This window comes from Amblyomma americanum, chromosome 1, assembly GCF_052857255.1.
Source record: "Amblyomma americanum isolate KBUSLIRL-KWMA chromosome 1, ASM5285725v1, whole genome shotgun sequence".
In the NCBI taxonomy this organism is placed as follows: domain Eukaryota; kingdom Metazoa; phylum Arthropoda; class Arachnida; order Ixodida; family Ixodidae; genus Amblyomma; species Amblyomma americanum.
Window position 1 is genome coordinate 181,508,716 of NC_135497.1, and position 15,330 is coordinate 181,524,045.

At 41.1% G+C, this 15,330-nt stretch overlaps 1 protein-coding gene across 5 annotated transcripts in view; it reads right to left on the reverse strand.

Moving 5' to 3' along the window:
• LOC144114295 (pyruvate dehydrogenase phosphatase regulatory subunit, mitochondrial) overlaps positions 1 to 15,330 on the reverse strand; it is a 95,655-nt gene that overhangs the window by 14,682 nt on the left and 65,643 nt on the right. For 3 of the 5 annotated variants that reach the window (XM_077647927.1, XM_077647926.1, XM_077647928.1), the window contains 5 exons: positions 13,735 to 13,902; positions 10,007 to 10,143; positions 5,735 to 5,883; positions 1,804 to 2,011; positions 525 to 614 (listed from right to left, as the gene is read on the reverse strand). In XM_077647927.1, the coding sequence (XP_077504053.1) occupies positions 525 to 614; positions 1,804 to 2,011; positions 5,735 to 5,883; positions 10,007 to 10,143; positions 13,735 to 13,902 (752 nt within the window). Of the gene's footprint in view, positions 1 to 524; positions 615 to 1,803; positions 2,057 to 5,734; positions 5,884 to 10,006; positions 10,144 to 13,734; positions 13,903 to 15,330 lie in introns of all 5 variants that reach the window. The other 2 variants (XM_077647925.1, XM_077647929.1) reach the window with 1 other exon arrangement.

Genomic DNA, 15,330 nt, shown 5'->3' on the forward strand with positions numbered 1-15,330 from the left:
CACTTTATTTATGAAATATGAGAACAACACGGTAATGCAGCGTTATAAGCCACTTTTTGTAACAGCACTGTTATATTTTTCTTTCAGACAGAAGGGCTGATCAGACTGTAATTTAAGGAACTGCAGATAAAGCAAACTGTAAAGAATGACTGCTCTATTAATATGTTAGGCATCCTGTAAGTTGAGCAACATACGTTACAAAAATGCAAACATGGTATATCATTACATTTTACAAGAAAATTTTTCTTTTCTTAAACTGCAAATACTACTTATTGCATACTACTTACTACCTAGCAAATGTCTTAGAAAAATAAATGAAAAAAGATCCGATGGCATTAACACCAAGTGTGGTTTTTATGCCCTGAAGCAAAACAAAAGCTGTAGAACAAACTGTACAGGATAATTCCAAATCAGTTTTGAATAACAGCCTTTAACAAGACATAGTCTGTGTGCTTGAAAGAAATAAAACGTCCTATCCCAAGAATGGCATGTGTTGAAGAGCATGCTACTTGTACGTTCCATACCTCATTAGGTATATATAAAACCCATCCTCTATCTCCAGTATGAGTCATGTGGAAAACTTTTATTCCACTCGCCAAGCCAATGTCAAGCTCCTGAAATAGCAACACAAATACATGAAAAAGCATAACACTGTCACTGCGGTCTGCACCCAGCAGCTATAACTCTAGAAAATATCACTATCAGTGCGTGTTGCACACAAGTCATGACCCATGCTTCTGGAAATTATGACACTTGTTCATGAATAACACACCATGCCATGTGGACCAAATATGCCATAGAACACAAGCTTTACAAGGACATGGAAGTAGATGGCCATTTTTGTGAAGTAGAGAGTTTAAATTTCAAGCCACACCATGATAGGAGTAGACCAGCTCAACTCTGTCCACTACACTCGCTGCCTGGCTGCAGTTTAACGCTCAAAGAGGCACCAAGAAATTTCACTCTCAGGTGTCCAGTGTGTGCCACCAATTACTCAAAGTAGACATCTGCGGTGGAGTGACCAAGTATTCACAGCAATGGGCGGAGCCATTAGCCTGGACTCCTATATAGTATCAACAAAATTAGCAGCTTTACTGCACAATCTTATAGTAAGAATTGCTATGTATAATGTGCATAACAGTATGTTTGCTGGCCCCACTCTTTTATCTCCACAATTACAGTTCAATTCAGCAAAATACATGCACTTCTTTTACTTCTAGGATAAAATGCCAGCAACTCAGTCAATAAATCATGCTTGAAGCAATCAAGGCCCTTCCATGAACTAGCTTCAATCAATGAAATCACAGCCACTATGAGCACAGATGGCAAATAAAATTATTTACAAGCAGTCTGAACTTTTCACTAGGCCACTGAAAATTTATCGCAGCAATGCGACACAATGCACATACACTGACTGCAGCTGTGTGAGCACCACGCAGGTAATGACCACACTGACCATAACTGGTAAGTCCCCATTGGCACCTGTTACATCATGCCCCTGTAAAAATCTTTACCCCGCATAGCATTACAAATGAACTATCTGTGAACAGATCTTAGGCCTCGTTTTCTACCACTGTATCCTCACTACAAAGCGAGTGCAGTCATGAAGGTAGCATCATAAAGGTCAAGCTAATTCACGTTTCACAACCAAAACTGAGTGCATGTTTTCTGAATGAAATAAAGCAATAGCACATTGAAAATAATCCTTATTTCCCTACTTTTGCTACTCGCTTCCAGCTGTGCCAACAAGAAAAGAAAGATCACTCAGCAGTGCATGCAAAAACTAGGCACCATACCACTCACTTTCCATGTGAAGAGAGGAAAGTCTTTTGAGGTGAGTGAGGTGTCAGTTAGTTCCGACATAAGGTTTGGTGCCCGCTGGCCCATGATGCAGATGGCAGTGTACATTGAAGTGACGTCTGCTACCACAATGGGACTGTCATAGGGCACATGGCGACGAATCCATGTCTGGCAGCGCATCTGCTGCTTGGTGGGTGCCACTATCATAAATCTGTGCACAAGATCACAAGATGAGGTGTCCCGAGACACTCTATTTCTGAATAAATTAAGCAGAAACAAGAAAACTGCCTGAAGTACAAATACAAAAGCTGATCAAAAGTTTCATATCCCTGAATAAGTCATTAAATTGAAAGGTGTCAAAGCAGCAAGACCAGACTATGAAAAAGTATGTGACCTCTAAAGAAGTATAGACAAACTTTTCGTTGCGTGTTTTCTTCTTTGTAAGGATGTGTAAGACATTCCTACACATGGATCACCACGTAGTATTTGCCTATGGCCACTAAATAATTTATAATTGAATTTCTTCTCTCAACAGTTTCGGTTTTGGTTTCAACACGCGAGCAATGGCTACGAGGTCAAAGTTTCGTATAGTTCACGTGAAATACGAGAAAAACTGCGATAAAATCGATGCTTCATCATTTTAATTTACTACAACACTAAAGCCAGCCTTCCTCAAGAGCAGGAACACAGTGAGTGAAGAAGCAGCGATGATATCGCAGTTTTTCTTATGATTCATGTGAACTACATGGACCTTTAACGTCATAGCCATTGCTCATCTGCTGAAACCGAAACCATAACAGATGAGAAAAAATTCAGTTATAAATTATTTAGCAGTTGTAGGCGAATACCACTTCTTGGCAATCCATGTGTAGTCATGTCTTATGCATAATTAAGAAGAAGAAAACATGCAACCAGAATTTGGTGTCTATACTCCTTTAAAGGTTCGAAGAAAACATTTTAAATGCACAGCTCACTGTTCAACAAAGGTGCCGATATCTGACATTATTAAGGGTGCACTGTGCTATGACTGCTTTTAGATATTCAGTTTGAACAAAATCACTTTGCATTCACAGTAATTGCCTAAAAGTATATATCACAGCTGGAAATCAAAACAGCACATCAAGAAGAGTATCAGTAGTAAGCAGTTTTCAATGTGGCGATTCCAAGTTTATCTTGGCAGTAGCCTGGTGTCTTTGAACACCATTAAAAGGGACTCATATTTAGGCTATATATTTATATGCATGAATGCTTGTAAAATTCAGAAAATGCAGTCACCACTTTCACCTGGTACAGCAACACATACGGCACACAGAGGCCACAGATTCTGTTTGCACCAGTGAAGTGCTGTCTTTTTCTTTTCTGTTTACCTTCAGCTTATCTAATTTCATTCTACAAAATATGAAACTTCTGCATCCCTAGTCATTACAAGAACAGGGTATGTCCCATGCCTTCTTTGCAAATTATACTGTCTGGATGACGAGTAATTTTAGTGTTTTTTGATCTGCTCGCTGTGTCAGAATTATTTTCCACTAACAATTTTTTATTATTCTTTTTGGACCTAATCATTTGGTAGCTAATCGAATCATTCTGGTCCAGCCAGGGAAGCTAGAACATTTCTCCAGAGGGGCAGAACCCCCCCACTCCCCGCCAGGTTCCAACTGCTCGCAATCAGATCAGATTTCTGACAAGCACCTCAATACTAGGACGTTATTAATGTAAAGTACAGTGGAGCTGAGCTAGCTGGCTTCATAGCCAATTATCAAGCATTTAATATGAGTAACCTAATCCAATCATGTTCCAATGGAAGTCGCTGATTGACTGGCTCCTGTTCATGAGCATGATTAGTACAACTGAAACAGAGTAAGCGCAAATTTTTCTTTTAAGGCAGTCAATCACTCCTCGTGTGTACATTTTTATAAAGCTGCCCATTTAAATTTAAGTTCCATATGCACCAACAAGTACACTTTTCAATAGTGAAATATAAAAAAAGCAAAAACTAAATAAAAGGAATATATTACACGTAATAAATAAATAACTAAACAAAGTCCTTCCCCCCCCCCCCTCGCATGAAAAAAGGTTCCAGGGTGCCTGGGTTCAGCAATGTATACCACCAGCCATGAATCCCCGCCTTAGTTCACAACTTTCTACTGAAGTAAAAATGCGATTCCTATCAATTTTCTTAAAATTAATGATTAAAAAAATATATGCAACAGCCGAGAGCAAACAGGCATGAATGCTTCCAGGCTCTTTTTTTTGCTACTCTGTTGGCAAAGTACATTAAAAACTAACAAATATTGAATCTTTCAACTCCTCCAGTTTGTAAAGCATGAGTTTTTTCTGAAATTTCTGGCTGCGAAAAAAAAATTCCACTGAAATGGATGTTCTCCTCTCCTGACAGAAATATTACGAACACACCTCAGGCACTTATAAGATAAAAAGGCACTCTAAAGAGTGTGCAACCTGACCTTTATACTAATTTTCACCTGGCTAAAACATATACGTACTTAGCTGATTCTCAGTGGCCAGGATAGCCATTAGTGACGTCGAAACAGGTAGAATGCATGCAATGTAGGCCAATGAAGAATGACGGCAATAGAGATATGAAAAATTAGAGTACTGCTACACTAGTAATCTTAAAATTTGCGCTCTTCTAGACAATAAAACTACAAGCAGCCTTAGCTCAGAAGGAAACTAAAAAGCGTAACTGTGGGAAAAAAAAAAAGAATTTCTTGCCTATTTTAGCCCACCCTGTCCTCTTACTGACTGTCGATTTCCTTTATTAAGGCATTATATGGAGTACTCCCTGTGACCCTCCTGTGGGGGTGCTATTGAGGTCAATTACGGATATCAGAGGGAAGCACTACGAAGAGGGTCAAAACAATATTTACTGCATGTAATAAAGGTAGCTCCTTATGCCCTCACACTACTGTATCATACCAACATGCAGAAAACTAATTACACAAGGGACACATTACTCATATTTTCACACTCCAATAGAACAGAAAAGAAATGCACTGCCAGCAATATATTTGATGAGTAAGGAGTTAAAAATGTCCCACTTTTAAAGCCATGCACTCAGTTCTATGCAGAAGCAAGTAAATAGAGTGACAAGTCACCTGCAGCAGTTCATGGGCCAACTGAAGCACAGCACTGTGCATGTGGGGACATAAGTTCCTGGACCATGCAAATGTCAATTTAACTACAAAACTGCATTACCTCTGCTACTGCAACTGTACTGGCCGCACCTGTTTTGTGCTCACAGGGGTGCTTAACCTGGCATGTGCTTGCCTCTGCTGCTGCTGCTTTCCGTTGCCTAGGTTTGATGCAAAAAATGATGCTGGGCACCACAAGCAAATTAAAAAATATATATATTCAACTGAACTTGGCAATGAGCATGAAGCTTCGTCAGGAAAGAAGCCCACGACAAGGCATGCGAGCTTACTCACTCTTTGTAACAGTGCATATTAAAAGTGCCAATCTTGCATCAAGTCCACACAGTGGAAAGCTGTCCCAGGGATAACTTGGGATTAATGTCCTGGTGTGCACAAAACAGATGTGCCAAGCATGGTCTGCAGAGCAGAGTGTTGGACCAGCAGGTGGCATAGCTCTGCCAACACTTGGAATGCACCAGCAAATTTTGTTTCCATTCGTACATACAATAAGAACACACACACTGGCAGGAAACGTCTAGGAGCAACCAAATGTGAACAAAAGAGAAAACAAATTGATGAGATGTAGCACTCAACACAAGCTAATGCATGACACAACAATGAAGCTGCACATTCCAGAAGACCAACTGTGCACAGGAGCCCTTTTATGCTACACAACCATTCTACCATTAGCCTGTCATCATTATCTGGTGCCTTAACAAACGGACATGAATGAATGCAGAAAAAAATTTAAAGAAATGAGGCAGTCAAAAATGAAGACAAACCTGTTTTTCTCAAGCCTGACGACACTGCAGTCATTTTCATAGCCACCCCAATGATTTTGCATGCCAGTGTTAACAATGCCTCCAACAGGAATATTAATGTCATTTGAGCACAGGTACTGTAGCAGATCAACCACTTCACTGCCAGGAGACTGCACAAAAGTAAAAGTATTCAAAATGCTTAGAATCGATAAGTAAGAGATACAGTTAAGCACAAAGAAATGCTAAGAGTTCTCATTTTGCGTTAAATTGACAGAACAAAATCTACACTACACCCTAGGGGCAATCCAGAGCTACAGACTCACAAAGAAAAAAATAATTTCCCTTGTTAACCTAATCTGCATCAGATGGCTATGGGTTGCTTCTTATAAACTGCAAGAGCTACATAATACATAGGGATTTCCTTCAAATAAATATTAAATTTAAAAAAAATAATTTGGCAGAGTAGCTTTATTTTCACAATAGTACACTAGTCATTCAGTATGTCATCAGAGCCATGCTTTGTGGTACCAAACCTAAACTAATAACCGCTTTTCAATTTCCGAAGCATTCAAATAACAGTTTTGTTTTCATTTTATCATGTTGATAAACTACAAGCATAAAAATTACCATTTCCTAAAAAAATCACCTTAAAAAATGTCCGGCGGCATAATATTGAGGACAAAACCTCAGCATCTGGTTACTTTATGGCATACAGCTGCTTTGGCAGGCTTCTTGCCCTTGGGCCCTTCTTCCACCAGCTGGCGAACCAGCGGCTTTGGAAGCAAAATGGCTGAAGAGCAATTTCATAGATTTATTGCTCGAGACTCATAAGGGTCAAAGAAAGTCTATTTGTACATTTGTACTAGCAGCTGTAACCATCTAGGCTAAATGGCACAGATAAACAATACTGAAATTCAAACTCATAACACAACTTCAATGACCTATGCTTGTGACAAAATTGCTAGCAAGCACAGAAGCTTCTGCAATTTAATGTTCAGCTTGCAGTTACTCAAATACACTGAATAGTGAATCGATCAGTGGGTGGCAGTCATATACTGTGGGCTCAGCAAGTTACTTTGCTATGACAGTGACAGTTTCTACACTTTCCTCACCAACAAGGCACATCGGAACAGGTGGGTCACTACTGTCCAACATTTCAACTTATGCACAAGTCAAACAGATCGTGTGTGCTCAAATTAAATCACACAGGAGTGCAAGCATGAAAAAACAAAGCATTCGGACTTGGTGTTTGAAAGAATACTGTGTTGACGCTGTTCCTCTCTGCATATTTCTCTTAGCTTGAACACCACTAGTGCACATCACATTTACTAGGTGCCAGCAGCTCACAGTTCAGGAAAACTACCGTTCCGCCCACTTATTACGGCCGAAATTATAACAAATGCTCACTTATTATGAATGAAGGTGATGCTACCATCAAAATACGTATCAGGGCAATGGCACTGCATCTCAGGTGCAATGAACAACCATGGCTGCAGCACTTGGCCAGAGCGAAAAAGGAGGCACCGCAAACCCGGCCCTGCAGCCAAAAACTCGAGATTGCTGCAGGAGCAGTGACCAAAAAGCGCCTTTCTGCTCCTGTGAAAACACTCCCTCCCTGGATATACCATACCAATCCAACAAAGCATTAAAATAAGGTGGGACATGTACAATGCCGACGAAACTCTTTTGCCAGATGTGGCCTTCAAAAACACGTGCCTTGAAAGACTACGCCTGGCACTGCCTAAAAGCGCAGCAACCTTTACGTTATAGTGCTTCTGTGCAGAAGCACGGACAGCACCAACCAGCGGCTGCCGTGTGTTGGTGGAAAGTCTTGCAAGCCATGGTGCTTTGGAAGCTACGTTCTCGTATGCTACCGGCACAACATAAAGCCTTCGAAGACACACAACTAGTGCATCCTAGTGGCACATCTAGTGTGCCATTAAGCATAACTTTAGAAGTAAGATGGGGATGACGCACGAGTCGTTTTCCCAGTGGAATGTAATGGTTGACTATGACAAGGCACAAAAAAAAAAGAATAGGAAAAAAAATTAGCCGCGGCAGTTGAAGTCTAGCGTCTGTCCCGTGTGTTTCTGCTCTTTGTCCTTTGTATTTTAACGCTAGTAATATGTCGCAGTCTGTGGATCAAAAGCACCAACTAGCCCCCAACTTAATTCTTTAACTACTGCTAAACCTAGTTAGAGAGCAAAAGCTGTGCTGTATCGAGCAACTAGATGTGGCTTGGCACCTGTAACGTTGAATGCGTTCCGCACACTGGATAGGCAGTGCGCCTACCCTGGTTGGTGGCAGTTAAATTAATGGTTGATCACTAGAGGTTGGTCACCCAATGAACACTGCGGCCTATTGCTGCAGTGCCGCGTGTCTGCCACAACGTTGTCAGCGCTAATGCATCCAGCCCATATCTCTCTCTCACCACCATCACATACCTCAAAGCGCGATTGAGGCGTCCACTGTACCATGGAGCCAGTTATGCACCTTCCTTTCTTCAAAATCATCGGCGCCTAGAACGTTGTTAATGCCAATAGCAATGAACACAATGAACACCGACAGTCTATAGCTTCAGTGCCGCGTTTCTGCTACAACGTTGTGAATGCCAACGCATGCAGCGCACATCTGTCACTGCCGCCACATAAGCTAAAGCATGACTGAGGTGTCCACTGTCCCAGGGGCCATTTATGCGCCTTCCCTTTGCTTTCGAAGGAAATTGAAGATTGGTTTTCAAAATTGGTCTTGAGGAAAGGAGATGTCGCAGTAACTGTTTCACATATATCGGTGGACACCCAAACCGCAGCTGGCGGTGCTGCCGCGCCACGGCGGAACACCTGTGGCTCGGCTGAAGGTTGAACTCCGGCGTACGCGAAATGCACCTCAGCTAGCCCAGTGAAGCTTTCACTTCAAAAAATGTGACAAACAAGACCAGCCACTGCAAGTGGGCACCCTTCATGTGCTAAATGTGTCCTGTCGGTGGTGCATCACCAGCACATGCTGACAGCAACTGACAGGCGAAATGGCGACGTGTCGGTTCCTATGTCTTTGTTCGCCGCCATGGAAATGACAGACAAGATGGCGACGTCTCAGTTTCTTTGTCTTTGGTTGCCAACATGGAAATGATTAAGTCTGTGCGTTTATAACTGACTGTGGAGTGCATCAAGAACTGCTTCCGTAATGCCGGGTTTATGGACCCAGGAATGACAGAGGATACTGTAGAAGGTGCATGTTATCAAGCACATGTGCATTTGTTGCAATGCGCTGTTAATGCGCAGCAGGTTGGACCTGATGTCACCTGGGATGATTTCATTGGTGTGGACGCTGACGATGACATTGCAGAGCAACCCACTGACGAAGCCATTGTACGCAAACGCATAAGCACTCCCTGACTGCAAGGAATTCGATGAAGGTGACGATGAAGAGGCAGAACTGCAGTTGCCGTCAACACTTAAACTACAATTAGTTATAAGGCGTCCCTGACACATTGTGGCAGCAAAGGTCTCGGCGAGGAGAACATGACCATGCTAGATAGCTTGGAAAGAGTTGTGATATTGTCTAGTTTGATGAAGCAGGTGTACAAAACAGACTTTTTAGAGAAAGAAATGGTACTTTTGTCTCACTTCATATTTTTGGCTCTAATGAGGGAAGTACACTTACAACAAACCTCGGATACAACGAACGATACACACGTACGTGACTGCCAGGTTCGTTATAAGTAGGTTCGACTGTTTCAGCAACAATTCGCAGCAGAAGATACAAAAGCTTCTGCCAAAAAGGCTGCAAAAAAGTGTTTTTGCATCAGTGCCAAAAGTTCATTCATACACGCTACACATCGGCCAGCGTTCACTACACATGCAGCTGTAATGGTAGAGCAGGATCTTTTTGTATTAACTGCCTTTGTACTAATTACTGTTACACACATGCAACGACATCAGTGAATACAATTCAGGTTTGTTTCATTGCATGCGGGCAACACACTGTGCTTACTAAACATCATCCCAACTGAATGGCTCTTAGGACGTAAATTAGAAAGGGCGGGAAAAAGAAAGAAGAAGAAAGGTGCAGGCAGGGCACTTTTCTATGAAGGGTTTTCTAGTATGCAGGGTTTTACCACTAACCAGCAGTTCTTGAACACATGAAGGCATTACACCATCCACCTTTCAAGTATACTACCAAAAGTAGACATCACATGTGCTACCATACTTGTATGAAACGTCACTTTCTACAAGCTCAGTATTTCTGTGACACAATCAGCCTCCAAGTGCAAACTATGCATAGTGCACATACCCAAACTTCCAGCTTGGTGAAAGATGAATAATCGAGAAGAGCCACCCTCTCTCGACAGGCTTCATACTCAGATTTCACAGCATCAAACCATGGTGGCTTTCCATACATTTCAACTTTAGCTGAAGGCAAGTCCATTCCTACAATGAACAGAAATAGTGAAAAAACTGTGTGCCAACTTGAGAAATAAAGAGAACAACTAATGCTCAGCCAATACCCAGATAAAAATAACAAAGGGCACAGTATCCTATAAACACTTTATCCTTTGCAGTAGGATTTTGAAGAAAAGTAAAATAATGTAAGTTATCATTATAGTCTGCGAATAATAATCTGGAACATACAGAATCAAAACAAGACTCAGTGAGATTTTCAGGTTAATGAAAACATGTCAGTGAGGTTAGTGTCAGTGATCAACAAAGGTCAGCACCATTCTTGTAATGCACAGGGCCTAGCATGCAAGAAGAATCAATGCAAAAAAGCATCCTTCCTTCTGGCACGCAATAACTCTACCCATAAGAAGCCAACATGGACACCACTTTTTCACTCACAATTTAGGCAGATCTACTTCATTCATGGTTTCAAACACATCTGCACTGCAACATACAGCAGGATATCATATACACAATCATCACTGATATGATTTTCAGGATGACATGAATTCCTGATCAGAGTGCAATATATACGCTGTGCCACAAAGGCAAACGTTTTCTCAGGCAGTGGTACATAATGTCATAATGTAAACTGACAATGCCACCAGACAAGCACAAGAAAGCATTCAGAGTCAGCCAAACCAAAAAGCAGAGCTAGCTCTCATAAGCTGTGCAGTGAATCTCACAGACAGACCAATTATCTTGAATTGTTTTTGCTAGTGTCGATAATTAAGCCTGCACTGGTAGTCTTTAGGCAAGCCCTGATCACTGGACACTGGGAGGCACTTATGGCTGCAGTGCCATCGCAGTACTTTATAACAGGCAGCCATGCCACCTACAAAGCAAGGACAATCATTATCGACAGCACTGAATCGAAGTGATAATTAAAATGGTAATGAGTGCAATAGCTGAAGTGCTACATGCCCTCAATGTTCAGCAACATGCCGTGACTTCTGGAACATGACTGGTGCCATGAATATACAGTTTTACATAATCTAAAAGTTTGCTCGGGAAAACTTGAGACAAAACGGGTGAGAAGCGTAAAAGCTTGGGCTACTTGGTCTGGCATGCTTTGACTAACAATGAAATACAGTGAAAATTAAGGGACATAAGGATGACATGCTACAGGAAACACACGCATACACACATGCGCACGCATGGGCATACCATTCTCACTTACAAAGCACAACCATAACAGTTTTGAGATCAAAGTACCAACACAGATTCAGAACATTTAACACAAGGAATTCTGTCACTGATGGTCAGTCAAGTCAGCCAAAATCAACAGCTCTAATTGTGGGTGTCGGTTCTTATTAGGCAGTTTTGTTTCCCTATGCTTTTATGTTGATACTATGTATTTGAAATCAAATCTGACATTTTAAAGATTTGTACTACAGGTTCAATCTCGTTTCTGGAGTGAAAGCATGGCATCCGTTACTACTGTGCAGTTACAACGCTGTGTCCCCTGTCACCATATTATCCTTGTAGTATGCGACAGCTCCCCCAAAAAAGGCATAGCGTTCACAGGCACCTGCACCTGATTTTTTCATTCAAGCCTTTAATAGGGGTCAGAAAGCAACAATAAAGGGTCAGATATCAGTTCAAGTTGTAACAGTGTATCAACTCGACCTGGAATGTCAAGAGTTATTTGCCATAAAGTTTCGTTCCAGCCGTCAATAGTTCTCTTTCTCTTGCATGCTTTCCCAGAGACCTTGTACACTCCTAATGCCGGTATTGAGTCTGCATGGAATAGATTCGTGGCCTTACACCATGCCAGTAGCAAAATACAATGCCTGAACTTTTCAGCAGCTTTTACACTTTGGCCATCTGTCTGATAGAAAAGCTCGCCTTACTGCTGCCTTTCAAAATGATGCAGTTCAGCCTTACCGAGTAGAGCAGGGTGGAAATGTGATGATGATTATGGATTTTTATGGCGCAAGGGCAGCTATGGCCAAAGAGCGCAATGTCACAAGGTATTTTTTCTTCTTCTCAAGGTGGGGTCAGAGACCCATTTCCCAAGCATTTCACCCTAAATAAGCCGAGCACCAGACCAGGGGAAAGCTTGTACCCATTGTATCACCGGTGGGTACCCGGCGGCACTGGGGATCGAACCCCGCACCTCCCGCATACGAGGCGGATGCTCAACCACTTGGCCACCGCTGCGGTGCAGGGTGGAAATGTAACAGCGCACAGTGTGCTAGGAAGGTCATAACTCTGAAAATGTTGTGTGGCAGAAATGTGTAGTCCACCAATCACCAACAAAATCAGGAAGCTGCTTCACTACAAGGCACAAAAGTCATGTGAGAAAAGAAATATTTCCTGCCAAGATTGTGTAACTTGGTTCAACCTGAAAAATTGAGAAGCGGCTTCGCATAACGGCACAGGAATTACAGAATCTAACATTGTTAATGCAAAAAACTGTTGTAATGAGATTATTTTATTTTCTACGAAATATGCCAAGATTTAGCTGCAAAATCTTGATTTTCTTACCATCATTTTTTTTAAGATATACACTCTACCAACTGCGAAATGTAATGGGGACTATAAAAAATTCCACAAGTACTTTTTCACATAACAACGTTGCCCAAGACAAGATGGCCATCCATTAGTTTCAGTTCAAACAAAGCAAGAAGGACTAGTTTTTTGTTTGATTCCTCCAAAATACGCTTCATATATTTCATCGACACCCTTAGCACCTCTCCTGTAGCCTTCAGTTCTTTTATACACAACTCTGCCATCTTGTCTTGGGCAACATTGTTATGTGGGAAAGCACAATTACGGAATTTTGCATATCCCCTATTATGTTTTTGTTTAGTAGTTCAGGCACTTCTCCCTTACAATCATGCCTCAGTGTGGCTGCTGTAGATATTTGCATACATATCTAACAAAATAAGCTTTGATTTTGTGATTTTTTTTGCATTATTTAATAAACTTGCTTCAGAGGCTTGTCAGTCAGAAAACATGTTTAATGTCTATATTTCACTATGCCAAAACGTGTTGAAGTGCTATTTGTGGCAAAAAAAATAATCACAGATACCTGAAGAAAGCAAGCAATTTCTCATGGTAACGAGAGAGAGTTAAACTACACAGTTTATCAATGCATGCAACCTTGTGTACTACAGTTCCCCAATGTTCACTAGGCACCTCAAGTTACCCTTTGCGAAAAGAGTTTACCAGCAGGAACATGCGACAACCTAGTTGACATGTCATAATGTCATCAAAATTAATATACTGCGGACAGCCTTGAAAACTGACACAGCCCACCAGTGCACAACAGTAGGCATCCCCATGTCCTCTCCCTCAATTTAAAAAAAGAGCACCAAATCACATTTACATAGGCCAAAGATTACTAAGGCTAACTCCAAAACAAGGCTTGTCCATTACTTTTTCTTAACATTAGGCAAAGAAAAACCAACTTTTTTTGTGCACAGTTAAATCTGACCTGAAGGCTAATGATTTAAGAGCTGCCAGTTGTTAAGAACACATTCTAAAAAACATGATACCATGATACTAGTTGCATACAAAATGCATGGTTGTGTGTCACTACACGTTTTGCTTTTTAAACTTAAAGTAACCACTCACCTGTCAGAATGTTAGGGTCACTAGAAGTATAATAATGAGGCCTTTCATAACCCATTGTTTGCCCAAACACAGCTCCAGCCAGTTTGAGACGAGGATATATGGGCGACATTCGCAGCTCTCGACCAGTTTGAAACTCCACAAAAGGGTAACACAATCGGTAATGCATGCCTGTGAAGATGCAAAAAGGTCAAAAAACCTTCCACCCCTTGCGTGCACAAACTGAGGGTACAGATATCTGAGAAAAAACCAAAAACATGATCAAAGTAAAATTATGTACATGTTTCTAAATGCAAAATGTACATATAACAAGTACTGTACCCATAAGCTACCCTAGTTTCTTCAAATGTTAATAAACGCTATAACATGGCTACTTTTGTGAATGTAGTGATTCTTGCATGTAAAAGTTGTAATGAAGTCCTCTATACATTCTGCATTTTTGGTAAAAGAAGTATAAAAACGTGTGATTAATTTGACACTAGTAAGTTCTTTTCATTTAATTGAATCAAAGTCAAAAGTTGCAACAGGATTCCATGCTTTTCTTTCAAACAGTGGATAGATTGAGTACAAGAGTGTCACCTATAGGTACTACGGATGTGCTAAAATATACTAATAGTAAATTTTTTGCTTGAATGATGGAACCTCTACAACTAAACACAATCCATTTGAACTTCATGCATATCAAGTGCATCTCCTGGTACACCCAAAGACGAAGCAAAAAAAACCCAATGGATGTGTACATAAAAAATGACATTTAAACTTCTCGCTCATGGTAGCTTGCCTAGAAACATTACATTAAGCTTTATAAATTTCAATTTTAATATAAATAAAAAGTTTCATATAAAAGTTCATGAATCTTGCATTCAAACCACTGTTTCCAGAGCAAGCACATGCTGCCAAGTAATTCCAGGCTGCTATTTGAAGACGGTAACTATGCTGGTCCCTAATTAGTCACAAAAATGTACTACCTCGATGGAAAGAAACGCGAACCCGGCGCCAACATGCCCCGCTGTTGGAATTTATTTTCACTGCGTTTTTAACTGGGTGGTACGAAAGAGACAGAGTCGTCCTAGAATGTATCATGGACGAGTCTAGGGTCTTTTTGCTATCACCGAAGTAAAAGCACGGTGAAAAGAAATTGAAACAGCGGAGCATAATGGCGCCGGGTTGTTTGCGTTTCTTTCCATCGAGGTAGTACCCCATACCAGGAATGACCAGAATATCACAGCTGAAGTCAAACCACATCACCGAGTACTTTAGCAGTGCCAACTAAAACATGTCAGCACTACCTGTTCCGGTGCACACCAACTCAACATAGACTAAAGTCTTTTCAAGCCTGACCTTATGGTGACAGCAGCATTTGTAAAAGCAAGTGTCTGGAACTTATTTGCTCCACGAGCAATATTTTAAGCATGGCTACCAGCTAGTTTAACTTCGCTGCATTCTCATGTGCTCAATTACTGCTCTCAGCAACTGCTAAGACAGCAGCATTCATCTAGACGTGAGAGTAAGCAATGACCATAGCTAGCACTTGAAATGAGTAACAATGGGATCAGTAGGTTTTGAAACAAAAATATTTTTACTGCAGCAGGCTACAGA